This window comes from Alosa alosa, chromosome 11, assembly GCF_017589495.1.
Source record: "Alosa alosa isolate M-15738 ecotype Scorff River chromosome 11, AALO_Geno_1.1, whole genome shotgun sequence".
Lineage (NCBI taxonomy): Eukaryota > Metazoa > Chordata > Actinopteri > Clupeiformes > Clupeidae > Alosa > Alosa alosa.
In genome coordinates, this window is record NC_063199.1 from 1,568,761 (window position 1) to 1,596,705 (window position 27,945).

The 27,945-nt window shown below is 39.2% G+C and overlaps 1 protein-coding gene across 1 annotated transcript in view; it reads right to left on the minus strand.

Annotated features, from left to right (window-relative positions):
• Positions 1-27,945, minus strand: part of bbs4 (Bardet-Biedl syndrome 4) — a 120,592-nt gene that overhangs the window by 28,585 nt on the left and 64,062 nt on the right. Inside the window, exons 6-15 of the mRNA XM_048257135.1 lie at positions 25,867-25,978; positions 25,176-25,248; positions 21,754-21,807; positions 21,541-21,668; positions 10,853-10,907; positions 10,485-10,553; positions 10,244-10,396; positions 9,948-10,119; positions 5,868-5,937; positions 5,630-5,774 (exon numbers count right to left, since the gene is read on the minus strand). Coding sequence (XP_048113092.1) covers positions 5,630-5,774; positions 5,868-5,937; positions 9,948-10,119; positions 10,244-10,396; positions 10,485-10,553; positions 10,853-10,907; positions 21,541-21,668; positions 21,754-21,807; positions 25,176-25,248; positions 25,867-25,978 — 1,031 coding nt within the window. The remainder of the gene's footprint in view (positions 1-5,629; positions 5,775-5,867; positions 5,938-9,947; positions 10,120-10,243; positions 10,397-10,484; positions 10,554-10,852; positions 10,908-21,540; positions 21,669-21,753; positions 21,808-25,175; positions 25,249-25,866; positions 25,979-27,945) is intronic.

Here is a 27,945-nt window from a genome sequence, read left to right on the forward strand (position 1 = left end):
GATGAGCCTTTCCTAAGAGTCTACTAGAAAACCACTCCTTATTGAAATAAAATTTGGGAATGAGGGAGGCCTTTAATGATAGGTTCATAGCCTTCAAGTTCAGCAATTTTGTACCACATACATTATAGTCATTATATAGATATGTGCGTTTGATTTTATCTTTCTTTCCATTCCATATGAATTTAAATATTTGTTGTTTGTATTCCTTATAAAACGTTTCTGCCGATGTTGGTAGAGCCAGGATCAGGTAAGTAAACTGTGACACAATCAGTGTATTTACAAGCGTTGTTTTACCAAAGATGGTCAGTTTATTTCCATGCCAGGGCTGTACAATTTTTGAGAGCTTTTTTAATTTGATGTTAAAGTTAAGAGTGGCTATTTCTTCCATATTCTCTGGTATATGGATACCTAATACATCAATGTCTCCATCTGTCCATTTCACTGGCATTTCACATGGTAGTTTGAAATTTGTATATTTTAGTGAACCTAATCTCATTATTTGACATGTTCCATAATTAAGCATTAATCCAGATATTTTTGTAAAGTGATCCATATCATTTATGAGGTTTTGCAAGGATGTTATATCTGGTCTGATCATGAAGGTTGTATCATCTGCATACATTAATAGTTTTGAATTTATGCCATTTAATTGCAAACCTCTGATGTTTTCATTAGATCTTATTCTTTCTGCCAATATTTCAATAGCTATGATGAATAAATACGGAGATAGGGGACATCCTTGTTTCACTCCTCTTTCAAGAGTGATAGGTTTTGAAAGGTATCCATTATTCATCACTTTACTGGTAGCTCCCTTATACATTACTTTGACCCATGTTATTATAGAATCTCCAAAGCCGAAATACCTTAAACATCTATTAATAAATTCCCACTTCACTTTATCAAATGCTTTTTCAAAATCTGAAGTCCTGCCTTTTCTTCTACATCATAATGTTCAACTATTTCCAGTAACTGCCTCATACTATTTGATATATTTCTTCCCTCTATAAACCCTGTTTGATCGTGATGTATTAATTGTGGTAAAACCTTTTTAATCCTAGTTGCTATACATTTAGCTAAAATCTTAGAATCATAACTCTGTAGTGTGAGAGGCCTCCAATTCCTTAAGTGCACTAGGTCCTTATATTTGCCACTTGGTTCTTGTTTTAGCAACAGGGAGATTGCGCTTTCACTTTGTGTACCTGTAAGTATACCTTCCATATATGAGAAATTTAAACAATCCATTAAAGGTTTTTTTAAGTGTTCGGAAAAAAACTTGATATACTTCAATTGGGATACCATCTAGGCCAGGTGTTTTCCCTTTTTTAAAAGACATGATTGAAGAGTAAAGCTCATCTTCCATTATTTGGCCCTCACATGATTGCTTCTGATCCTCAGTTAATTTCACATGGTTATAGGGGAAGAATAGATCTTCTCTACCCTCTTCCTGATCTTTATCCGAATACATTTCTGTATAATATGTTTCTATTTCATTCATTATTTCTTCTGGTGTAGTTAGTGTATTCCCATCATTTATCTTAAGTCTATGTATATTCTTCTTGGAACTGTTTCTTTGTTGTAAATTCAAAAAGAACTTATTGCATCTTTCCCCCATTTCAATCCACTTTGCTTTCGTTTTATAATATGAAATATTGGTCCTCTCATGTATTAGTTGTTCAAACTCGTTTTCTTTTAATAAGATTAGTTTCTGTCTGTATGATGCCGTTGTAATTGTATGCCCCCTAAAGGCACATTTAAAGGCTTCCCAAACTACATGTGGGTTGGCTGAGCCTACATTATATGAAAAGAACTCTCTTATAAATTCTGATGTCTTTTCAACAAATGTCAGATCCTCTAACAGTTTTTGATTGAATTTCCAGTACCCCCTGCCTCTTGGGTGTTCTGTCATTTCAAGATGGAGTGATATCAGTTGATGATCAGATCTCAGTTTGTCCTCAATCATTACTTGTTTAACTCTAGATACCAGTGAAAATGAAGTAAGAAAGTAATCTATACGGCTTGCTTGATTTTGCCTTCTCCATGTATATCTTAGTAACTTGGGGTTTCTTAACCTCCATATATCGACCAGGTCTTTCTCATCCATTATTGTTCTAATCTCTTTATATGCTTGTGGGTGATAATTAGTTGTATTTGTCCCTTTACGATCTATTTTGCTGTTTTGGACTATATTATAGTCTCCATCCATTATATAATAGTCACTCACAAACTTAATTCCATTAATAGCATTATTGATGTTTACAAAAAAGTTGGGTTGGTCACCGTTTGGTCCATAAAGATTTATCAGACAAATCTCTTTGTCTTCAATAACAAATTTCACAATGATCCATCTTCCTTGAGGGTCTAATTCTAAGTTATCTATCTTAATATCAAAATGTTTATTAAATAAGATCATCACGCCTCTTGTGTTTTTGAGACCATGTGAAAACAAAACTGAACCACCCCATTCTTCTTTCCAGAGATGTTCATCTGCAGGCACTGAGATATTTTGTTTTTAATATGCCCTTTAAGAAGCTTTAGGGCCCGTCCCAATACCTCCCCTACCCCTAGATTTTTGGCCTAACCCTCGTTTTTGCGCGTGCACGTGTAGGGCTAGGGTGTCCCATTACTTTAGGGAGCAAGGGGAAGTGCTATTTTCCCCTTAAAATCAACCCTTAAAATATAGCCAGGACCGATGCAGGCTTATAACAAAGTGGGAGATGAAATTACCCAGGATACCGTGCAAGCTCACTGAGCCGGCCACATTTTTCATATACTGTATTTTCGCAAATAAGCATATTCAAATTTCGAACTTTGTTGGAATATGTTAGTTTGATGCACATCTGATGGACTGTTGAGTTTTGAACACTAATGTTAGAAAATATCTCACAAAGCTATCTGACGATGTTCATGATATCTGCTGAGTGCTTTGCTGAGAGTCTGCCCATCAAATAACGTTATATATCTGATCTGGGTAGTTTCGTCAATATTTAGGGTGTGTGTTTTGGTATTCACATGAACACGTATATCTTTGTTGATTAACCAGACGTAGATAAACCAGCACAGCCCACACAACGATGACCGCTGGAACGGGCATGTTCCTGAATGAAAATAGTAGCAGGCTACTACCGGTAGACGCGGCGTCGGCTATGCGGCGTGACATAGGTGAGCACGCGTTAAGCTACGCTAATTTGCATATAGTGGTGTCCCAATTCATAGCGAAAGATCTTCATCTCCACTTCCCTTGTCGAGGGGGCTTTAATGTTGAGGGCAATCAAAACCAAGTGGAAGTTTTAAGGGGGGAGAAATGGGACGGACCCTTAGTCTTTAAGGGGAAACTTTTTAATCACAATTAATCTAGATTAATTCATTTCAAAATATGAAATTCATTAGTTATTTTTTTATCGTTTGACAGCCCTAGTTTAAAGCGTTAATGTTTAAACAGTGTTTCAGTTAATTAAGCAATAAGCCCCAAGATGCTGTTATAGTGATTTTAGAACAGCTTTTAGGCATTGTTAGGCATAAAACAAAGTGTGTTTAGGTGTATGTTTGCAGAGTATTTTATAATGGCTGTAAACGTGACCTAGCCAATCATAATCAAAGAATAGAACTATCTGTTTTACACATTTAAATTGACTCGGCTTTGCCTTAAGGCTCTGCTTTAAGTCGTATTTTTCATTATCTAACATAGCTTTGTTTACTAGTGGCAGTGGTTGCTAAGAAAGGGAAACCCACAATGGCATAAATGTTGGACACTGCCCCAATAAAAAGAACTAGAAGCTAACTCAATTAAGCATTTCATTGTACAATTCAACCTCAGGTATGAAAACGGTAACCTGACTCCCGCCAGATGAATTTCGTTCCGCCTAGCTCCACTCATCCATCTGGGACCAATCCATTGGAGTGTTGCTTCAGAAGGCTGGGCCTAATCAAAAAATGCTTGCATATGATTGAATAAGCCACTTGTCCGTCATCTATGGACGTGCTACTTCAACCACTCACATCGAAGCCAACCCGTGACGCTGATAACAGTCGCTTCTACGCTATGTCACATCTATGAAACTCCCGCCCTGCGTCCTGATTGGCTGTACCATAAAATCGGGTGCAGAAATCACTCTCAATGGAAGAGGTCCCAGATGGATGTGAGTGAAGCTAGGCGGAGCTAACCGGAACGAAATTCACCTGGTCAGGTTATGAAAACGGGTCAGGGGTGAAAAAGGTGAGAAGGGTGCGCGAAGAGGGAAATGGCCGTTTCATAGCAAAAAAAAATACCTTTATTTCTTCTTTTTGGCTTGGGCCAAAGTATGAAGGAGGCCCGCTTGCGCTGTTTGGCAACATGCTTAAGCCTGGCCCTCCTCTCCTCCTCAGTAATCTCCATGAGTTTTCTTTCTTTCTTTCTTTCTTTGTGCCTGAAGTTATCAGACATTTCTGAAGATTTCATAGGCCTAATGGACACTTCATAGTACTATTAGACTATTAGAATAAGTCTGAATAAGATACGTCTGAATATTTGTTGGACCAAACCAGGTAATAAATAAACTTGGGTAGGGTAGACTAGGCTTTAATTTGTAAAATTGGTTTGAAATGTTTTTACTTACAGATTGTGCCATTGTACTAGTGTGTTTAACCAACCAATAAAGTTGTGTGAACAGTGTTCACATTAGGCCTACATGTTAAACTGTACCCTGTAGACACAGACTACTGATCAGGCCACTGAACGTTTATTAAAAGACAGCATACCATGTCAAACACTGCTTTTGTCTCTGAACTCGGCAAAACCAGTTTAGGAGCATTTAATTAAACTATTTAGTTATTCATATTAGCCTTTGCTATACTGATAAAGTATGCTTATTTGCTTCACCTTTTGTCGATCTAGATGGCTCAAACTGCACGTAGCCTATTCTTCATCAAATTAACTGGTTATGTCTATATTTCTGTCCAATATCGCTAAAAGCTATTCGTTGCTGGACAAGTTTTAACGGGGCTCTGACAACGCATCAAGATGCGTTCACGTCTGCGCGTGATTTGTAAACTCAGTTGAAACCCCATACACCCCCCCACAATATATTTTCTCATCGGATCTCTGGCGACCCGTCCCCATTTTGGATTCAAAACGGCGAATTTCGCCGAAAGAGTTTTCATGCCTGCAACCTATTTCTCTAAGGACATAACAATAAAACCTTGAAGCCATTAAAGCTGCAGTTGGCAAGATTTTTTTGATCATATTCACTGAAATCGACACTATGCTCCGACAGAACAACATAAATCAGCCGTTTTTTTAAAATAAAAAACCCGCACTTCTACCTCCACCTAGACCCTGTTATTTGTTTTGCAAAAATCCACAGCTCCCGGTTCTTCTGGTCCAATCAGAGCAGGGCTGTGTGAGATCTGACTGTCAATCACAGTCTGGTGCAGTCTGGTGCGCACTGACGAGCACAAACTCGATGAGAGGGTGCTCGGTGGTAGTGGGGGAGGGGCATGAGAGTTGTAAACAGTCAATGTTGGCTAAGTCCCCTCAATCTGTCAGACTTGCCAACTGCAGCTTTAAATAAACTATACTTTGAAGACTTTTACATAGGTAAACATCTGTTGATACTTTGTTTCATGAGGAACTGTTAGGTTTGTATAGCTTTACCTCTGCATCAAATTCTATGTTCATTTTGTTTTCCATAAGTGAGTTGACCTTCTCCTCCATCTCCTGGTACTGCTGCAGGGCTTCCTTCTTATCTCCTTGATTGTACAACAGAACTGCAAAGTTCAAGTTTACTAAAGGGTTGGACCTGTGGGAAGAGGAAAGTATTTTTTTCAATACTATGCTACACCAAAAGTCCTCACTGTACCCATCCAAAAATCCTCATTATACCTATCCATACCCATCCAAAAGTACAGCCTGCTCATAGGACCGTCGTGCATTCTCCACATCATCCAGATTGGTCAATGCAACTATTGACAGAGTAAAGAGAAAAATAGATAAAAATAACATTGTCTTTTGTTAGGTCCCTGCACTACAACAATTCAGAAATATAGCTGCAAGCAGCAATGAGGGGGCCAAGCAGTTGAGCAGGATTTGTATTGGCAACACAATGTTTCTACATTATACACACACCAAATTAACCTCCCACCCACCCCACCACACACATATACACAGATAAACCTCCTGTCCCACACACCCCAATAGCCCCCCACACATACGCATACCTCAAACATCACCAAATTTATTGTGCGTCCTCAGGTTGTAGTCACGAGTCCACACACCAAGTTTGGTGTCGATACGAGAAAGTGTTGATAATTACAGCGCCCCTAGTGTTCAAAGGTCACTAAATATAATGAGCGTCTTCAGGATGAGGTCCCAAGTCCATATACTAAGTTTGGTCTCAATACGTGAAAGCATTGCTGAAATATGAGCCCACTTTGATGCCTTTTAAATGTTTTTGATGAAGTCCAATATGGCGGTCGAATCAATTATGTTGACATCACATGTTGGCATGTGTCGGCCTAAGGACCTCTCAAAGTATTAATAGACATCACTAATATGTTTTAATTCCAAACACATCACCCGTTACAGGCCAAAACGTAATATTGCTAATTATAGCGCCACCTATTGGTCAAAAGTCATCAACGTTATTGAGCCTCCTCCTAATTGGGTCCTGAGACCCTGTTCTGAGTTTGGTGTTGATACGCGAAAGCCTTGCTGAGATCACTTCACTTCCTCTTTGGCGGCTTTGCAGCCAAACTTGATTGGTCACTTACGGGCGTATGGGTTTTGAATATGGCTCCAAAAAGCAATGCATTTGTGAGTCATGGTCTGAAGATCATCTGCGTCAAGTTTCGTGAAAATCGGACAAACTTTATAACCTTTGATGACTTTTAAGTGTTTTTAAATAAATACAATATGGCGGAAGATCCAACATGGCGGAAATTGACGTCATGGGGTGCGTCGAGTTCAAGGATTCCAAATATACCTTAATGTTCAAAATGTGGTGTACAGTAAGTGCATAGATGTAATACAACATTTGAAACGTTGGTGGCGCTAGAGCACTCCAGGTGCAGACATTAAACTTTGTGAAATTAAACATATGCCTGTAATGAATCAATGTGCCAAATTTCTCAACTTTTTACTGTATGGTTCAATGGCAAATGAGCGTTTCGTTATAATAATAATAAGAATACGTAGAATCACTATGGGTTGCCTCGCAGCTTCGCTGCTTGGCCCCCAATTATGCCTTGTTATTTGTATGATTGGCCCTCTATAGCTTTCTCCATCTATCTTTTTTTGACAGCCCCAAATTACTGACTACTCAAATCATCAGACCAATTTGAGACAAATCTCAAATCCCTTCCTTTTGTTTACACACAAACATTTCCAGCATTCTGAGCAAGAAGGGAAGCAGTGTGCCTCTCTTTAAAAGCTAATAAATCCCTACAAACTTGTTGGAAACTGAAAGTTGATAGACGTGGGAGGGAACTTGGATCAATGATCACATAATTCCGACTGAAAACGCTTCTGCATAGGATGCTGTTGTGTTTCCTCACATATCGACCCTTTCGCCTCACTCCTCTCTCCTTGTTCTCACCTCCTCTGGTTACAATTAGATAAATGAGACATCCTCGATGATGTAGAGCTCTGAATGATTTCCGGGGCACAAGCTGGAGGACCGAGGAGAGAGGCCATATACAAATAGAACTTTGGGATGCAGCCCCAGTGTCATCTAAGTTCCGATGAAGTGATGTTCACTAGCTTCCTACACACTGTGCAGTTAATTACAGTGCATGAAAATGCACTGTCTGTTATCCGAAGTCTTCTTCTTCTCCTTCTTCCCACCAAATTTCTGCGTGTAATTTAGCTTCAGCATTCAGTTTAACGTAGGTTTTGAAAAGGACAGTTGAAGAATGTATTTTTTATTTTTTAGATATTAACAAAAAAAAACAAGCTTATTTTTCGCAATAGACTTTGCATTGGCACTATAACATCATAAAGGGCTAATTAAATCCTATCAACATCCATTACACTATCTACATTCAACTTTTAAACTATAAACTTGCCATGGATCTATCGTCTTGTTTTAATCAGTGTTGCTGTTTGTCGTAATTTTGCGACTTTTCCGCTTAGAGGGTTAAACATTCTGTCCATCAACATCCATTAAACTATCTGCCTATCAACATCCATTAAACAATCTGCCTATCAACGTCCATTAAACATTCTGCCTATCAACATCAATTAAACTTTCTGACTGTCAACATCCATTAAACTAGGCCAACTCTCTTGGTGTCTCCATTCTACAAGGATATAAGGCACCTTCCATCCAACTTTCTTTCCATTCATCTTCTTAAAACCATTCACCCACCATTAAACCATCCACCCATTAAACTATCTATCAACATCCATTAAAGTGCCCATATTATGAAAAAATCACTTTTTCTGGCATTTGATGTGTTATTGTGTGTCTCTGGTGCTTCCACACGCATACAAACTTGGAAAAAGGGTTTCTGGATGTATCCTGCCTTCAGCCTCCAGGGTGAGCTGGTCAAAATCGGCAAGGCTTTTGACGTCACAAGCCGAAACATTTCAATATTCCCACCTACCACCTCCTTTTAGGGCAATTACGTTACGTGGATATAATGGAAACCTATGGAGCTGCATTGAAGTGGGCAGGGAAAAGGATTTATACTTACTAAATCGTTGAACAAACGTGAATAAAATGCACAAAATAAGGTTGGTGTAAGAGTTATCTGTTTGTTCATGAGATTCATTCTAATTCCATCACTTACATATTTCCTACAACTAGGTGAGATAGCTAAGCTTATGTTGTAGGCTACTGAAGTTCAGCTGTTAGATAGCTAGCTAGCAAGCTAACCGTTTTACATAGAGATTATGGTAAGTGTTAGCTAGGGGCTAAATTCGTCCTCTCAACACTGGGGTATTGGAAACGAATTAGGTTGGTAGTGTACTTAGTTTCGGCATGAGTCAGTTACATATACACATTTCTTCATAACCATTGTGTTAGTAAAAGGATTGAATGTCCTGTGAATCAATATGTAACACGTGACTAGCATGGACTTGCATGGACATTTTTATTTAAATCCGATTGAAATGAATCTGATTAAAGATTTCAACCGACTTGTTTACATGGACGCTAAATAATCTAATTGGCAATTATTGACCAAGATAATATCACAGTGCTTCATCTGAGAAGATGCAGTTCTGTAGCCTAACTATACTATGTAAAACGCAGGTGTAGTAGATGTTAGGGGATTTTGAATTGCCGTGTTTCAGACGTTGCATAATCAACACCCCACCTCTCCGCACCAAGCCTACGAGTTCAACTGTTTTTTAAGCCTCCATATCTCAGAAAATAATGTAGATACAAGCTTAAACCTTTGCACAGTAGTTGTTGGGTAATATTTAGCATTATTGACATAAAGTATGAAGCAAAGCCAAGATGGTCAGGCGAGGCTGGAGGCATTTGTTGATTTGGCACGAATGACCCCGGTAACAGTTAATGGAGTGGGGCGTGGGTAAGTGAGCAGCAGCTCATTAATATGTAATGAGCAGCAGAAACAGCACACTTTGAAAGGGACTGAAAAAGAGTGTAATAGAGGTAGGTAAGAATCTTTTCCTACAAGCTATATCCAGCAAACAACTTCAGAAACATGTTTTCTGGAACTCATAGACCTATTTTAACTTGTTGAAAATAGTCATAATATGGGCACTTTAAACAATCTGCCTATCAACATCCACTTAACTTTCTGTCTATCAAAATCCATTGAACTATCTACATTCAACTTTTAAACCATCTACTTGCCAGGGTTTAAAATTGTATTAAAATTATGCGTCTTTCAGTAAATACTTTTTTTCTTTTTTTGTCATTTCATCCAAATGAACAAGTAAAACAAGAACAAGTTCCATAAAAGAAGTCACTGGTAAGTACTGGAGATTCTGTGAGACTCCTAACCTGCCAGCAGCATGTAGAGTTCACCCATCTTAGGTTGGAGGTTGATGGCAGCACTGAGAAAGTGAAATGCAGAGGCATATTGCTGCATGGTCAGGTGTAGCAGCCCTAGGTTGTACAAGATCTTCCAGTCAAATGGTGACAGATAGTTAGCCCTCTTAAGACAACTGATGGCCTTAAAAAGAGAGAAACGGGGTGGAATGAACAAGAGAAAAAAAAAAAACTGTGAACATCATCAACTACAAGAAAGGAAATAATTAGATATTCAAGATAGAGATGGATACATGACAAACACTTACAGCGACATATTTCTTCTTCCCAAAGAAGCACATGCCAATATTGTTCCACAATGGAGGGCTCTCGGGGACAGCGTAGGCTGCAATACGATATTTATTCATGGCTACATCAAAATCCCCATGGGTCTGCATCATACTGCCTGCTGCAAGGATAGCCTAGTGAAGCATAAACACAAACATAGCTGTCGGAATTTTAATTACACTTAACACAGAAAATACAGAAAAATGCTTACCTACCACCTACCTTGTAATGGTTGGGATCATAGGTCAGAGCATTTCCAAGGTATTCAAAAGCTTTCTGATATTTCCCTTTCTTCAATGTGAAGAAAAGACACAAATAAAAGCCTACTTCAACACAATTATCATAAAGATTGAATTAACTGCTGTTACACCATATGATTGTATGTATAGGATTGCCGATACATAGGCATGTTAAAGAGATATAAATACAATATACTGTGTTTCTTGTACTTTTTAGAGATTTTACATAACTATAGTAACAAAATGTATCAGCCAGAAACACATTTTTAGGTTTTAGCCAGCCTTTATCCCTGTCAGTAGTAGTTGGTTGCAAACTTTGAAATGGCTCTTTAAATGACAGTATAACATTACCTGCATGTAGAGCAGTCCAAGCGTTGCCAAAAAATCGGTATTCTCAGGAGACGACCTGAAATTACAACGATTACTTTACCATCTTCCATTAAACAGGTGTTCATTTTAGGGCTGGGTGATAACACGATAGCGATATTTATCTCGATAGGCATGTAATCAATATCAATAAAAAATATGGGTAACGCTTTAGAATAACATTATACAGTGCATAATAAACAGTTAACAATTCATTACTAACAGTTAGTTAACTGTTGTTATCCTTTAATAACATTAACTAACTGTTAACATGCAGCTTGTAAGTGCTAATAAGCAGCGTTTTAAGTTACTTACAAGCATATTTGTTAACAGTTAACATGCAGCCTGTAAGTGTTAACAAGCAGCTTGTTAATGTGGTATGATGCATACATACTAGACCATATTGTTTACAATTATTTTACAGCAATGCAATAAAAGAAAACACAACTTTGCATTTGTTTCAGGCGTTCAGAATATGAATAAAGTTCTAACCAAGTTCTTTAAAACATGCCTTCAAAATGTGGAAAAAGGTTCAGATAATTTAGCTTTGTTGTAGAAACAATTCTTGATATGAGGCACACAAAAAAGAGTTTCCATGAAGATCATGATCATGTGAATTTATATTTCATTGCTAATTACTAATTTGGTGACTGACCATAGCAGTATTGCAATTAAAATATTTTTAATAATGTTAGCTGAAACTTAGGAAGCACTACTGGGGCCTTGGGCCCAGATATGTATATCTCTGTGTTTTGTTTCAGGTGCAATCAGTGGTCAAAAAGGGGGAGCCTTACAGACTCTTATTTTTTTTTTTCCTTTGTCTATTGTTTCTTTTTCCCCTTGAACTGTTTGGTTATTGCTTTTATCACTGGTACTCTGTGGTATGTAAACTTTTTTTTTCACACCCTGTGAGAAATAAAGACAATCGGGGCCACTTTTATACATGTAACCATGTTGTTTAATTTGATTCATTTCCTTTATTGGCTTCTATTTGAGAACTGTTGAGAGACATTTCTTATGTGTTTTGGTTTTATATTCAGCTTTGCCAAGGTATTATACACAGTGGTGTAGTCTACGTAGAACGCAGGTATACGCAGTATACCCACCTAAAATGTTCAGTATACCCACTTAAAATTCATTTTTCAATATTTAGAATAGCACAGCCATGTTTCATCAACGGCCCCTTTTCATGGAAGCCTTGTATCTCCCATGGATTCTCCGTCAGGTGTTTCCAGATATGAAACCATGCAGCATTGACCACTGGCACTGCTTTCTATGGGGACGAATGGCTGAATGTCAGATCACCATCATTCAGTTCCATCAGCACCATCATTCATCATCATCAGTCATCATTAGGGCAGCCGTGGCCTACTGGTTAGCACTTCGGACCTGTAACCGGAGGGTTGCCGGTTCGAACCCTGACCAGTAGGCACGGCTGAAGTGCCCTTGAGCAAGGCACCTAACCCCTCACTGCTCCCCGAGCGCCGCTGTTGATGCAGGCAGCTCACTGCGCCGGGATTAGTGTGTGCTTCACCTCACTGTGTGTACACTGTGTGCAGTGTGTGTTTCACTAATTCACAGATTGGGATAAATGAAGAGACCAAATTTCCCTCACGGGATCAAAAGAGTATATATACTTATACTTATACCGCCATGTTTAACCGGTATCACATATTGCCAGCATCAATCAGCCTTCCCCCCGACCCCGAGCTGCCAGGTTAAAGCAGCAGCACAGCAGCGTTCCAGGTTTTTAGTTGGGGACGACGAGGGATGGCCAGGCGAAAGGACAGCAAGACCTTCGGAACTTTTTTAATAAGGTTGCCCGACCTGACGTTTCCGAAGGTAAGTTAAGAGTCAAAAACATCATTCACGCTTTTTATGAGACTTGTATTGCTACCAAGTTACCCTTCTAGGTTGTTTAATTTGTGGACATAACACGGTAATAACACAGGCTAGTCATGCTGTAGTCTAGCTTTCGTTCTTCTCTCAATACTAGCAAGCTAACATACTCTGATCCACGTTACACCCTACTTAGTTTTAATTTCTGGACGTTTGTTTATCTGGGATTCTTCTTTGGGAATAACTCCTAATCGCCTTGTCTGTCTGTAAACGGTCTACATGATGTGTACTGTGGCTGTCTGGATTAAGTATCTATCATGAACTTTATTTACTAGCCAGAACCATGCTATCTCCATGGTATGCATGGATGGAGAGATATATTATCTGTACTTATGGGTAATAACATTATCTACCACACTGTTACTTTCGATATAATGCCAGATGCAAAAACCTTTAGTGCATGTGATGAGTTTACAAAACAGGCTATATTTCTATTGACCAACATTTAAAAATCAGCTAATCTAATTTTGTTTGGGCTTGACTTGCTGTAGGCCTACTTGATAGTAACATTTTTGATTGTCATAGATGAAAATGCTTAAAAATGAAACTTAAAATTGGCCTATTTTTGTCATAGCTTTTAGAGGGCTTTGCATCTGAACTCTTTGCATCTGAACTCATATGAAACAGAGTTGTTCATTGTTTTCTCTAGATGGTAGTGGCAGTCAGCAACAAGGTGCAAGGGGAGCTGGAGGGGACCTTGACACTGAGATGGTGGACCAGCAGGAGCAAGCAGGAACTTTAAGAGCTGGAGAGGGTATTTGATGATTATTTACTATTGGTTTTGAAAGTGAATTTATGCTGTCCCTCACGCATGCAAGGGGCAGGTAAGTGCAAATCTGCGACCCCCACAAACATTTTTGTCCCTTAATATTGGTCCCGAGGGGTCCCGAGGGGTCGAGTCCCGACCCCTAGTTTGGTAACCACTGAGCCCATTACTGGCCAAAATATACAGTATGCCCACCTCAAAAAAGTAGACTACACCACTGATTATACACATGGTAAAGAGACACAATTACTGCATTACTCTCAGTTAATTAGTAGGCTCATTCTGATTCAATCAGATTTGTGTTATTGTTTAGTGTCAAAGGCTTCAAGTCTTTTAAAGGGGGACTTGAGAGTATTGGATTCAGAACTTATTATTTTTATATACATGGGATTTATATCCTGATGCCTCTAAATCGGTTGATAATCTGAAAAGGTGGTACACTAATGGGGTTAACCCAACCTGATATAGAAACTATATAGACCAGTTTCTGGATAGCTTAGGGAGATGGAAAAAATATAGTCTTAGTAGACTTAGTAGAAGAAACGCAGGGCAAATTAAACATTCTGGTTTTCTCCGAGTGCAACGATGATAGACAGACATCATTTGGAATAGAGCATATTAACCTCCGTTGCTCAGCCAAATGCCTTCCTGTTACGTCCTGTTATCACGGAGTTACAGGCGATAAACGATTTTTGATGGTCACAAGTATTAGCGCCCCACCAAATTAGCGGTTTATTTTTTTGATTATTAAAGAGTGTTTTTCATTTAAAGGTTTGACTTCATGCTTATTCAGTAGAGCATTTAGTGCTCTTCCCAATCCCAGACGTTCACATTGCATGTTTTTTTGTAATGGATGCAACCCCGAGATAGGCTACGCGTTTGATGGCAATGAGAACCAAGACATATAGCCTAGCAGCAATCTAGGGACTGTTCGTTGTTTACTGAAGGGGCCACCGGAGGAATTTTGAGTGCTTCAGTCAAAAGTTGCATGACCCTCCCTTGCCTGCTAGCAATTGTTCAATGACCCTCCGACAGAATTGTTAAAAAAGACATGACCCTCCCCTGCCAATTGTCGCTGTCTTCCGCCTCACGCTGCTTTGGCGCCACAGCCACACACTGTGATAACGTTCTTAAATCAATCTTTCCCGTGAGCTTGCATGCTACCAGTCCTTCCTTTTTCAAATGTGTTGCGCCTGTTTGCAATAATTTCACAAATAATCATATGTGATTAATAATATGACAAATAATCCCTGTGCACGGGACCAAAACAATGCATGCCAACTCGTATTTTAACTTCCCCCCCGTCTTGCCGCTTTAATGTTTTCCGTGAATATCCCATATTTTATTACTCTCATAACAGCCCCTGCCATCGGCCTGTCTCTGTGTTGCCCTGTTGCTACCCTCGGCCTTGCCCTTCCAACTAAAACAGATGTCTTCAAATCATCGTTTTCCTTGCTTGAAGGCTTAACTTAGAGTGATGTTAACCCATTTAAGTTTAACGGCGTGATTGTCGGGAGAGCACGATTCATTGGCGCTTGCATGTTCGGCCTTATGTTCACGCATGCGCCTGAGGGCGACTCAGCTACTAGAGAAAGAATTTCCCTGTTTGTATGTTCACTCCAAGTTGGCCTACCATAACTTACCAACTCTGGACTGTAGACCCTAACTGGCTATTTATATTTTTCTGTGAAATAGCAGAATTACGGACTAGGCTACTTGGAACATAACACATTTGACAAAGGACAGATGTATGTTATAGTGACAAAATATTAACTTTCAGTGTTTTACGATGTCTTTGTCATGGGGAAGTTTTTTTCTCCTGCATTTATTCTAGGCTACTGTCAGTGACTGCCGTGAGAGAAGCGGGTTCTGTGTTTCGTTCATATCAGTGACTGACACGAGAGAAGCTGGGTCTGTGTTGTGTTCCGTTGCGTTCATTTATTTTCAATTGGGCATGCCGTGCCATGTCGTCCACAGCTCAGTTCTGACAAAGCCGAAATTACTCCTTTTGAAACAATGAGTGCGCGCGTTTGTATGGTTATATTGCTTGACAGGGGGGGATCCCAAGCAGCTTTCAGCCATAAGGCTACTTTGAGAACATTTCCTAATTCACCCCACACTAATATTCAAAATGTTGAAAACTATTTTGGCAAAGCCTATAAGCAGTTTAATTAAATGTAATGTTAGTTGTAAACAAACGGGCTACTTGGTGAGGCTTGGCCTCACAGATGCGCTCGTGCCTTAGATGGCAAGAAAAATCTTCACGATATAGGCCTATTAACTGACCACCCGATTCACGTTGACTGGGGGGCAAGCTCGTGCATGAGTAATAACGTCATCCATAGCAACGAAGACTGACTCACTCTTAGACTGTTAGTCAAAGATTCTAGAGCGCTCTGCTCCAGAATCTGTTCAGGAGTTGTCATTTTCCCTTACTAAGAGTAGGTCTGAAAGGCTTTGTGAATAACTTAATAAGAGAAACTCCTATAGCTAAAATCTTTTATTGCTATTTAGGAGTAGCCTACTCCTAGTGGTAAGATAAAAGGCTTTGTGAATATGGCCCCTGGTGTCTAACCCAATGCATAGCCCATTTACACAAAATAATGGTCGAATATTAGGCTACTCATTATCATTGTTATTTAAGAACATGCAGGGCACCAAAAACATCTTGCTCGTAAAAAATCATCATACCGCACATTGTGGCGGGTCTGTTATTTAATCTACTTACTGTAGGCTGCGCAAACCTTGAATTTCCCCTGGGGATCAATAAAGTATCTATCTATCTATCTATCTATCTATCTAACCACAGGCCTTTATTTTGGGCAAGCCTGCATTCGAGGCAGGCCTTCTGTTGAAGAATTTTATAAAGCCTGCGCTAACAGTAATCCTCCTGCCCCCGATACCACAGTTGTGGATAGTGTGGAATGTTCAAGTAATAACACAATCCAATGTGTGTCTCAATTGTCCCTCGCTGACCACACATTTCTCTAGATTTTGCAACGACCTTACATGACACAATGGCATAAAATGCCAGTTTTTAGGATGATGTAATGATACCAGTTAGGCCTACGTTCAACAGTAACATAAGTGCAATGAGCTATTCATTGTCGAAGGTGCATGGTGAAGTGAAATGCTTACTTTGGAAAACAAACATTTGCCGATATCATTGGATAGGGAATAGGCCTACATGTTTATTTTTTTTTACGTAGCCTACAATGGCCAGTTCAGACAAAGCCAAAATTACTCATTCTGAAACATTTGTATGGTTATATTGCTTGACTTAAATCCTAGAGAGTAGGCTAGGCTACCGCATCCCACAGTGATGGGCCTAGCGGTCTTACCGTTCAGTGTGGGGTATAAACAAGCTGAGAATTTAGTGGTGTCACGTCTGCCTGTCACAGACGTGGGGAGCTGAAGCTTGGGATACAGTTACTACAGTAACAGTATTTTATTTTACTTCTTATGGAATCATTTTTTTTTTTCACTTTTATAAAGGCTTTGTTTGAATGCTGTTGGAACAAATAGTAGTTGATTATAAAGGCAACTTTCTGTTGCAATATTCTGTGTGTTCTGGACTGCAGGTAACTTGTTAAGCCAGTGGTTCTCAAACTTTTTCTTTCATTCCCCACTTTGATCAAGGAGGCATTGACTGATGATAGTGGAGATAACGTGTTATCCCGAGGCCTTTGCAAGTCAGCATCTCCGACGGTAGTCTACGGTCGGTCGGTCTTAACGCAAGTTTACAACCGGCAAGTCGGTTGGACTAAAAGGGGGAAAAAAATAAATTGACAGGGTCGATCGGGTTACGGCCAGGGGCGTAGATTTGCGTGGGGACCGAAGGACGTGTCCACACCAATGTCAGATTACGACTGAAATGTCCCCACCAATATTCAGGTTGAAATGGGGGGGAAAAGCGCTCACATGCGCTACACAAAGAGTTAAATCATTTCTCACTTTGCTGCGGATCATCTCGTACAGATCGTGTAATGTGCAGTAGCCTATAAGGGTAAATCGCGTTGATTTGAAGTTACCTATAATAACTACCACTGAGTCAAGAGTCTCCTCGCGCTATGCTTCAGCTTCACTTCACTACAAGGCATATGAAGTCGTCCAAATTCACCCATTCTTCTCTGTTGAACTCCTCGAGTAGGCTACTCATCACACATGTGTCACATGAAAGAGCCTTTTCTCAGCTTTTAAACAGTGCTATAGCCGCTATTTGCTGTGATAAACAGTTCGCGAGAAAAATTAACTTCAAGAGATTTAATAATTATTCTCTCCCATCTCCACATCTATTTGTCTCGGTGGAATATCGTAGGCCTACACTTCACGCAACACATGACAAACCATATATCAGAATAAACAGCAGACCAAGGTGTAATGCATTCCCGTGTATAGTTAGCTGTTCCAGAGTAATCCGGTTTTGAAATAAATTGTAGAAAAATTCAACATGGTCTTTCGGCTTTAAGCATTTCTTAAAACTGAGCTGTGCTTACATCGCCTAGATATCTGTAAATATTAGAATCAGAGAATATACAGGCAGCTCATGGTTAAGAGTTGTCAATGTAGCCTTAATGATTCTTTTCACAAAATGCTAAGCATGCATGTATTTAAGTTTCTTAAAACTGAGCTGTGCTTAAATGGGTCAATGCATGATTTCATAACAGACCAAATAGAAAATAAATGTTAAATATAGCCTACATATGTATACATATTAAAATCAGATTATGTGCTACACAGTATAGATCAAGTTGGACAGTAGCACATTTTAATCATGGGTAGTTGGACAGTAGCACATTTTAATCATTGTATATATCTATAGTGGCTGGTGAAAGAGTGGCTTTTCCTTTTTTTTTCTCGGGGGGATTAGTGGGTAGCCTAGTGTCCCCACCAAAGCTCAGACCAAACCTACGCCCTTGGTTACGGCAAACGAAAATATTTTTAAGGATGGCCTGGCAGTGTTTTTTTGCGCGTCTGCAGAAGTCAGCCAAATATGAATGTAATTCTGCGGCATAAAGCAGATGTATTTGTTTATTGTACAGAAAAATAAAAATGACATGTCAAGCAGTCAATTGACTACATTGCAGTCAAGAAGTAGGGCAAATTAATTTACAAAACCAAAATGTGGGTCATAGTTGTCTAAGCCTCTATTGAAAACGTCGCCAGATAGTATTAAATCGGCAACAACATTGTTTTCTGCAGAAGCCTACCCAAGGCTACAGATTAATTCTGAACAGTTATTTCTCTACTGGCTCAATTATCACACCACTGTTTTGATTTGCGTAGTTGCGTTACCCCCAACACTGACAATAATGTAGACAGCAAATTTCGATTTCGATTTTCGTTACCACCGTGTAGTCAAGCCTTAAGCCATACCCAAGTAGCCTAGATCGAGGTAATGTTTAATCATGCATGATTTATTTTGTTATTGAATTCGTAGGCTGGGATTACTCTCGGCAAGTCTCCTGCTTTTTCAGAAGGGGCGGCAGGCAGAGCGATGTACAGTGGCAGAGCGACGCACAGTGGCTGAAAGTGGTACTAAAGCTTCATGCAGCTAATCCCAGCCTCGTAATGCGCGAATGAAGTGGCCATTTGAAAGCGATGCCCACTGTAGTCATACCTGCTTATTTGGATCTGACTAACTTTAATGAAACAATTGTAGAATCATTTATATTTTGTGCATTTCCCAGTGGCAGTATTTGATGAAATATTCCAGCCATAAAGGCTGAGAGAAAGTGGAATAGAACATTATGTCCAATATTCCAATATGCGGTTTAATGTTCTGCATTTCTCATTAGTGGGTCACTTTGACACTAAAAGTATGATTCTATGTAATGACTGTATGATGTCTGTACTGTCCCTGTGTATATCTGTGTGTGACTGTATTTAGAGATAAGCGGGAATATTATGACTTTGCAGTGTGTCACTGTTCTGCATGGCTGCGTCAGTAGCTATCTGCTCCGGATTGCCAGGTTGCCACTAATCAGAGTCTGATTCAGTGTAGTCCACCTGAGATGGGATGACCAACGCCATCTCCTGGAAGGATACTTAAACCCTAACTATGGTTGACTTCAGCCTGTGTCATAGGTTTTTGTTGTGAGGCAGAAAGATCTAGCTTTTGCTGCTTGGAGGACTTTGCTCCGAGTCCTTGCTAGTGGATGGCGAGCTATCATCTGTGGTGGGGGTATCGGTGTTTTTGGCCACTAGCTTTAGATGCGTGTGTGAGATGCTTACAACGGATGTCGACATTACATGCACGTTCTTGCCTTTGACCACAATGAATTTGAAGTAGTGCTTATATCTCCACCTTGAAAATGCCAACTTTCCATCGGATTGCTCCTGACCTCTGCTGTTTCGTCGAATCTCTATTTTAGCTGTTGCATGTGTGTGGCGCGTGTGCTTTTTTTTTTTTAGTGGTGTTTAATTTCCACAATCTTTGTTCAGTGAACGCATAAAACAGTCAGTTTGTCAGCAGTCTAAAGATATTATGCCAGCTTTGTATATAGTTTGGTTACCTAGCAACCAAGGCTAGGGCTGGGATAAACGATTATTTTTTAAACGATTAATCTAGCAATTATTTTTTCGATGCATCGATTAATCTAACGATTATTTTTTTCAGTTCGATTCGATTATCGATTATCTCCCCATTAATTGACTAATAGCAATTTATTCATGTTGATTTACATATCTGAATGAAAAAACATGAATTCCTTAACATTGCAATATATGTTTATTGCTCTTAAAATTCAAAAATAAAAGACTATACAAGTGCAAAGTAATGCATTCTTAGTCAGAGGTAGCATTTAATAAAGTTCAGTAGTGTATAGGTCTAATTGAGTGCCTGTCACTTTAAGATGTTTGTGAGGGAACCCTTGCAATTGTAACACTAACACAGTTAAAAGGCTGCTGATGTGTGGATGCAATTCCTAACATAGTTAGTTCAAATGACGGTTCGTACATTTCCTTGGGACAAGCACTTTTGAGTCTTGGAAAACACTTTTCCATTTACATCGGGATTTTGCAAACATTCAGTGTCAGAGTCAATAAATAGAGCCCTGCATGAGTAACGAAATTGACAAGCAGCTGTAAGTAAGCATGCTAAACTCGACATCCAAACAGTATTCTAACGTTAGCTTTGAGATACTGCTTGATTGCATAACTTAACTTAGTTTAGTCTCCTCAATGTACCATGTTGTGATAAGACCTTAGCAGAGTTAACTTTAATGCAGCAGTTTTGAACAAATTTGCGCAGCATGGTCACGATGCTAAGCGGATTTAATCCGAGAGAGCGGGCGGGGCAAGGAAAGGCTGCGTGCATAAAAAGCGCGGCTCAATGAAAGGATTTATCCTATCTTTAATTCAAATAGGCCGGTTTTGATTTCGTGGTGCCCCGCCACAGGTTAGTGTAAAATTAAAAACATTTGGCGGTGCGCGTTATGCTTGACGAATCGACGCGCATATTTTGTGTCGACATATTTTTTGCATCGACGTCATCGATTATGCCGACACGTTGTCCCAGCCCTAGCCGAGGCTTTTCCCTGTTTGCCTTGATTAATAACTGAGATGTTTAAAAGGTTAACTTTATAATAAAGGTGTTTAAATTGAAAAACAAAAAACCTTCTGGTCCTTATTTCAAGTAGGTGAAAAATATCAATGATTATTGATAATGACTGATATTAAACACTTTATCCTTATACAGTTTTCAGCCATATCGCCCAGTCCTAGTTCATCTCAAAACAACAAATAACTTGAATGTTATTCTTTCTATGCTGATTGCTGAGCTGTAATGCAAGACAGATTTCTGTGTAAAAGGACATTTAAGTATAATCTTATTTATCTTAACAAGTAAAAAACTGTCATGTTAAGCCTACTGGCAATCAAGCTTGAGAAATTCAGATCAATTATCCACTAGGGTTGTGCACAATTCAAATTGAGCAAGGAACTTGAAAATATATATTAAATAGTAAATATATTAAATAGTTTTCCAACTATTACTACTACTACTTACTCAACAGCGCACTTGTACACTTCAATGGCCTTTGCAGTGTCCCCCTCAAGCAAGCAGATTTTTCCAAGCATCATATAAGTCAAGTCATGTTTATTTAATAGTAGGGCTCTATTCAATTGATCTTCTGCCTGCAAGAAAAAATATAATCATTAGTTGCATCCTATTCAGAGAAACATGAATTTACAAACCCTAATAATATCAATTGCAACTTACATTTCTGAAGTCTTTTGTGTACATGTAACACACACCCAGGTTGTGGTTCATTTCCTGCAAATAAAGATAATCAGGTTATGTACAGTACACATGTTAGTTCATTTTTACAGTATGATAGTTTGGTAACACTTTACTTGACGGGTGAGTTCATAACACATTCATAGCAGCTGTAATAAACTGCACATAAAGCATTCATGACTTTCATGAGACATGACTCAACATTCATACCAAACCTTTCATGAATGTGGAAGACAGAACGACAAAAATGTGTCAAAATAAAAGTCCACCAATTGCAAAGCAGCATTGCCTCTTACCTGATCACGTCACATCTGAGTCAATGGGCTACTCCAGTGCCAAAAAGACAGAACATGGTCAAGCAAATATTTTTTGTTTCATAAAAATGTATTTGTTTTATGATCCCTTTGCAGATGATTTCTCATCTTTTGCTACTGGGAATGTCCAACCGTTCCAGGTTACACAAATACGGGTCAGCTGAATGTAGGCTAGTTTACCTCCCAGTTAAATTCAGTGATTATGAATACTTCATAACTTGTATAGTAAAGTGACATTCGATGTAGACTTCATAAGATATTCATTAAATATTTACAAAGGCTGGAGAGAAAAACGGCAATGCTGCTTTGCGATTGTTGGACTTTTATTTTGACAAGTTTCTCATCGTTCTGTTTTCCACATTCATAAAAGGTTTGGTATGAATGTTGATTCATGTTTCATGACACAGTCATGAATGCTTTATGTGCAGTTTATGACAGCTGCTATGAATGTGTTATGAACTCACCCATCAAGTAAAGTGTTACCGATAGTTTCAAGTGGTTTGAGTTTTCTTTATCCAATTCATTTAAATGATATGTGGTTATGTAAAGGTGCTCTACACTATGTTTGGTAACATAAAAAAAACAATATATAATATGTGTGTGTGGCACTTACAATGACCAGAATAAATCCTTATGAATAAAGGTAGTGAAAATGCCCTAAAAACAGCTTATGGTTAAAATATACATAGATTTAAAAAGTAGAATCCATGCAAAAATACTTTAAAAACAATTATTTAATGAATATTTCAGGAAAACATAAGTTAATAAAATTATATTTCAGTAGGCTATTCAATTTCATTATCCTAAAAACCCAGAGTCCCCCCCATACCAGGATGGTTCGACCCAACCTGTCACATGCCACCCGCCATCACCTGTCAATCACTGTCAAAACTCAAACGATGGAGTCGTGGTTCCAAAGTTTAATAAATTAGACACGGATGTCACAGTTGGCACGGATGGCACAGTTTTAAGTATTTTTTTCAACTAAAAATGCTTTGCGATGGTTAGGGGGTACTTGGCTGAAAAAATATTTCACAGGGGGTACATCACAGAAAAAAGGTTAAGAACCACTGGTCTAGCGCATTATCTAAAAATACTATCTAAAAAGCATTTTGCCACTGACCAAGAAAAACCTGGTCTATAGCAAAAGGTGCATATGAAGCACAGCTGAAGATGCACTGTCAGAAGATGTAAGCAGCAACTCCTCTGCACGATAATTGTCCTTAAGTTTTTTTATTCAGTCATTTGAACATTATTGGGGTAAGTGTTGTTTTTTTCAGCCTATGTTTTCGATGGTAACCCATTGTCAGTCAATAGTGAAAGTAATTAACTGTGTATAACTGTTTTGTCGTTGACTATGGCACCACTGTGAATTTAGTTTGACTTTGCCATGAGTTCAAATAATAGAAGAGTGCTGATGCGTGTAGGCTATACTCTGCTAGGTTTTAGTAAAGCATGGTTTAGTGGAATATCTGGTCCATATGGTGTCGCGTGCAAGCATATTCCTTCAAATGTGCCACTGACAATCAAAATACAGATGCAATGTTTGAAGTTGCGCTGTTTGCTGTTAAAGGGAATTACAGATGTAATTTTCATTGGTTTAAAGGATGTTACGTCCTAAACTCACCCATGATAACGTTTGATAACAAAACCACCCTCAATGTAGGCTGAACAAACCCCTAAGCTATTCGCCAGTGACCATGCGTTTTAGATCACCAAGATAAAGTCCAAAGAGAGAGAGAAAGAGAGAGACAATTGCAAGGAGAGAGGGTTTAGGGAACTTTTATAGGCTACTGTTTGGTAAAGTTGCACACATAGTTCTACAATGAAAGCTACATCAGCTATGAAATTAAGATTTATTTATTACCGGCGGGAGACGTGTGTTTCTTAGGCGGCAACCTAAGCTGCAAAGTGATACGGGAAACACTGGAAGGGGTGTGTTGCGATTCTACCTTCTCACACGCAACACAGGTTTGTGGATATGAGTGTCGAAATTTCGGTTTCGATATGCATAACGTTACAGCCCTAGTTGTGAGACAGGTTAGTTTTAAGTATAAGTATATATACTCTTTTGATCCCGTGCATTTATCCTAATCTGTGAATTAGTGAAACACACTCAGCACACAGTGAACACACAGTGAGGTGAAGCACACACTAATCCCGGCGCAGTGAGCTGCCTGCAACAACAGCGGCGCTCGGGGAGCAGTGAGGGGTTAGGTGCCTTGCTCAAGGGCACTTCAGCCGTGCCTACTGGTCGGGGTTCGAACCGGCAACCCTCCAGTTTCAAGTCCGAAACGCTAACCAGTAGGCTACGGCTGCCCTGACTGAAGATTTGTTGTTGCAATTGGTAATCCTGCTCAGTATGAGAGAATATTCTGAGTATTCTGGAATATTACCGGACATTTTGTCCGGCCAAAAAAGTCTAACGTAACCTCTAGTTATGGAAAGAGCTACACTCTGAATTTCAAAGTGTAACGTTAATTCAATATCCCTACATCCATGTTCACGTTTTGTGGTTAGAACTTCACACATAAAATGATAGTGTTATAAATCAAAACTTCTTGGTTCTTATTGCCATGATCTATTTTTGGCTGTTCTCACTCACACTAAAATTGCCAGTAATACAGCCTTGCCTTTGTTTTGGCACTGAATCCCCTTATCTGACAGTCCCACTTTTCACCTTGACACCGCCTCAAGCACAACTAAGCATTTGTTGCCCCTAGGGTAAAAGTGAGGCCAGAAACTAGTCCCGAAAAAGCCCTGCCTAGGTGTGATTATGCCCGAGAAGTAATCATTGGGACAGGATTAGCCTCGACTTGCCCCAATACGCACGTCTTTGGGGCAACAGTGGGGATTGGGCTATTGAGCACCTTATATTCTCTTTGTTCAACTGTTGCTCTTAATAACAATTATCAGAACTATTTATTTATTTTGTCCATATTAGTATCAATGAATGTATACTTTATTTATGTGGCCATTACAGGGCATCTTAAATCTTTAAGGCAGGATCCCAATAATTCAGCAATAACATGTACAGTATGATAGGAATGTTTAATTTGTGAGCTCATGCAGTTGCAGAGTAAGACTCACCCAGTCTTTCTGATTGAGCCGAGCAGCTTCATTGTAAACCTCTATTGCAGCTTTATGTTTTCCAAGGAGAAAACTTAACAAAAGACAGAAACAACTCATGGTCATAAGCCCATGTGTTCGCGAGAGGACCAGGCAATACAAATCTCACTATTTTCAAAGAAATTCAGCCGGTTTGAAGGGTCCACCTAAACAACAAGCAAAAGTAGTCTGAATTTTGGAACAACCTAGCAGGAGTTTGACACTGAAATCTGAAAATATTTTTTGTATCATAAATGATTTTGAAATAGAAGGTTATTCATTGGAGCTACTTGGGTCTGTGTACTACTGGCTTTTTGAGTTCTCTTTTGGTCGAATAGCTCAATGTCAACACTTTGGGGATAATACATTCCATGCGTGCCTGTGCTGAGAACTTTAACCAACCCATTCCTTGAATGGGGAGTAAGGAGCATTCAGTCAGAGTTGGTTGAAGTTTGTTGTGCAAAAGTCACACATCATCCCCAAAGTGTTCACGTCTCATGCTCTTCCTCAGAACCAAGGTTACCTTGAATAACCGTGGCGTTTTTAGGTGCACCCTTCAAATTAGCCAAGTTTAATCAAAATCAGTGAGAGGACATTCATCATACACTCTTAAGATTCAACAATGTTTCAAAGATGTTTGGAAATGTCAAAACTCTACTTTAAAATATCTCACAGTGATCTGGCCACTTGTTTCAGGTTGTCAGAACTGGTGGGATTGAGGATGGCACAGCTCTGGAACAGTTCCAGAGAGTGTTGAATCTTCCCTTCCATACGCAAGATGAGAGCTGCAACAAAGTAATGAGCATCCATCTGAAATCAATGTGACCATTCAAGACAAAAGATATCCCGAAACTACAGCATTGACAATCTACAAACTACATTGACAATCATGTATTATAACACTGAAAACACTTATTTTAAATACTCAGGTATTAAAAAGTAGATGAAAAAGTTATTTATTAGAACATGTACTTAAAAGCAGTGTTGTAATGTAACGGAGTACAAATACTTCGTTACTGTACTTAAGTATAAATTTCACGTATCTGTACTTTACTTCGCTATATAAATTTATGTCAACTTTCATTTTTACTCCACTACATTTCCTAGATAAAATGTATACTTTTACTCCGTTATATTTCCACTAAGCATCTTCGTTACTCGTTACTAAAACATAAAATTAGAAGAAATGTGTGCGACTGCAATAAGGGAGGTTTGGCGAATCACTGCTCCTAGATTGCATTACGCACGCTCCGCGCTCTATTTCAGCGCTTGTTTGTTGCTAAAGGAGGAGGACGCACCTACTGGAGGACCTCCCGTTATCATAGACGACCACCCTGACGATAGTGGTGAACTCGGTGAACAGGGTAGTGGTGAAGATAACGTCATACACCCGTGGCCGTATTTGCAAGAAATGTTTCTGTACATTAGCAGCTTTCTGTGAAGCTGAACACTCCGCTACCTGCCTCAGCGGCCTGTGAAAGGCTATTTAGCATCGCAGGACTTGTCTTCAGTCCAAGAAGAGTAAGACTGAATCAGGCCCGGGGTGGGTAATCGGATAATTCCCGGTGGCCGCTTCACTTTTGGGCCGGTCGGGGAAAAAAATATTGACATTTGTCACGTTAGTCTATCTTTTCAGTAGGACACGCTCCGCATTCTGTGCATGACACCAATGCAATGCCTCTGCATGGGTTGTAGCCTACGTGAGGGAGTTCTCCCCTCCCAAAAAGAGTTGGTTGGGTCCATATAGCCCGTCTTTTCCAAAACGTTTTCTCAGGTCAGGATAGCCGAGCCGGCCCTACAGTAGACACAAGCGTCAGGAAGGATGGATGGTAGAAAGAGGCCAGGAGAGACTGAGCAGCAGATCAACCAGTCAACCTCTGAAAATGATGAGCCCGAAATTAGTGATGAGGAGGCCATGACTACAGGGACAAGTAGAGAGGATAAAATTAAAGTTATTTAATGTAAGAAAGAGCAATTACCCTACAGTACACGATAAATATGCCTTGTTTGTTCAGAAGAGGGTGTAGTAAATGAGTAGGCTAAATCACCAAACAACAATATAGCCTATCCATGCAAAAAACATGTAGCATAAATATTAGTTCAATATGTCTCTTTGTGGAAGCGTGGGATAGGCTACATTTCAAAGGCTTTCTTTCTTTCTTTCTTTCTTTGTTAACTTGTGGAATAGTGGAATATTTTTTGTTAACTTCTCAGTTGAAGTGAATTATTATATAACCTTTACTGTACACATTTGTTTAACCATGGTACTAATAAAAACTACAGGATAGTAAGAGCTGAAATGTTGCTTCATTTATCCAATTTCCACTATGGAAAACGTTGGCCAGTCTTGGGCCTGAAACTCCCGGGCACTGAATTCTGTCAACTTTGAAAACCTTTGAAGATGAACAGACACCTTTTCAGTTTCAACTATGACTGGCATATTAAAAGCTGCTGGACATAGGTGGCCTGTGTGTGGCCTGAGTGAGATTAAGAAGATATGGAAACCCTGAATATGCTTTATGCTTTACTATAAGAAAGCCAAAATAAAGTTCACAAAAGTTCAAAATAAAACCGCTTGCTTTTTACTTTTTACTTTTACTTCAAATACTTAAGTACATTAAATATCAGAAAATTACTTTTGATATTTAAGTACAGTATATATCAGATACTTTAAGACTTTTACTTAAGTAATATTCTAAAAGGTAACTTTCTCTTCTACCAAAGTCTTTTTCTAGTACGATACTTGTACTTT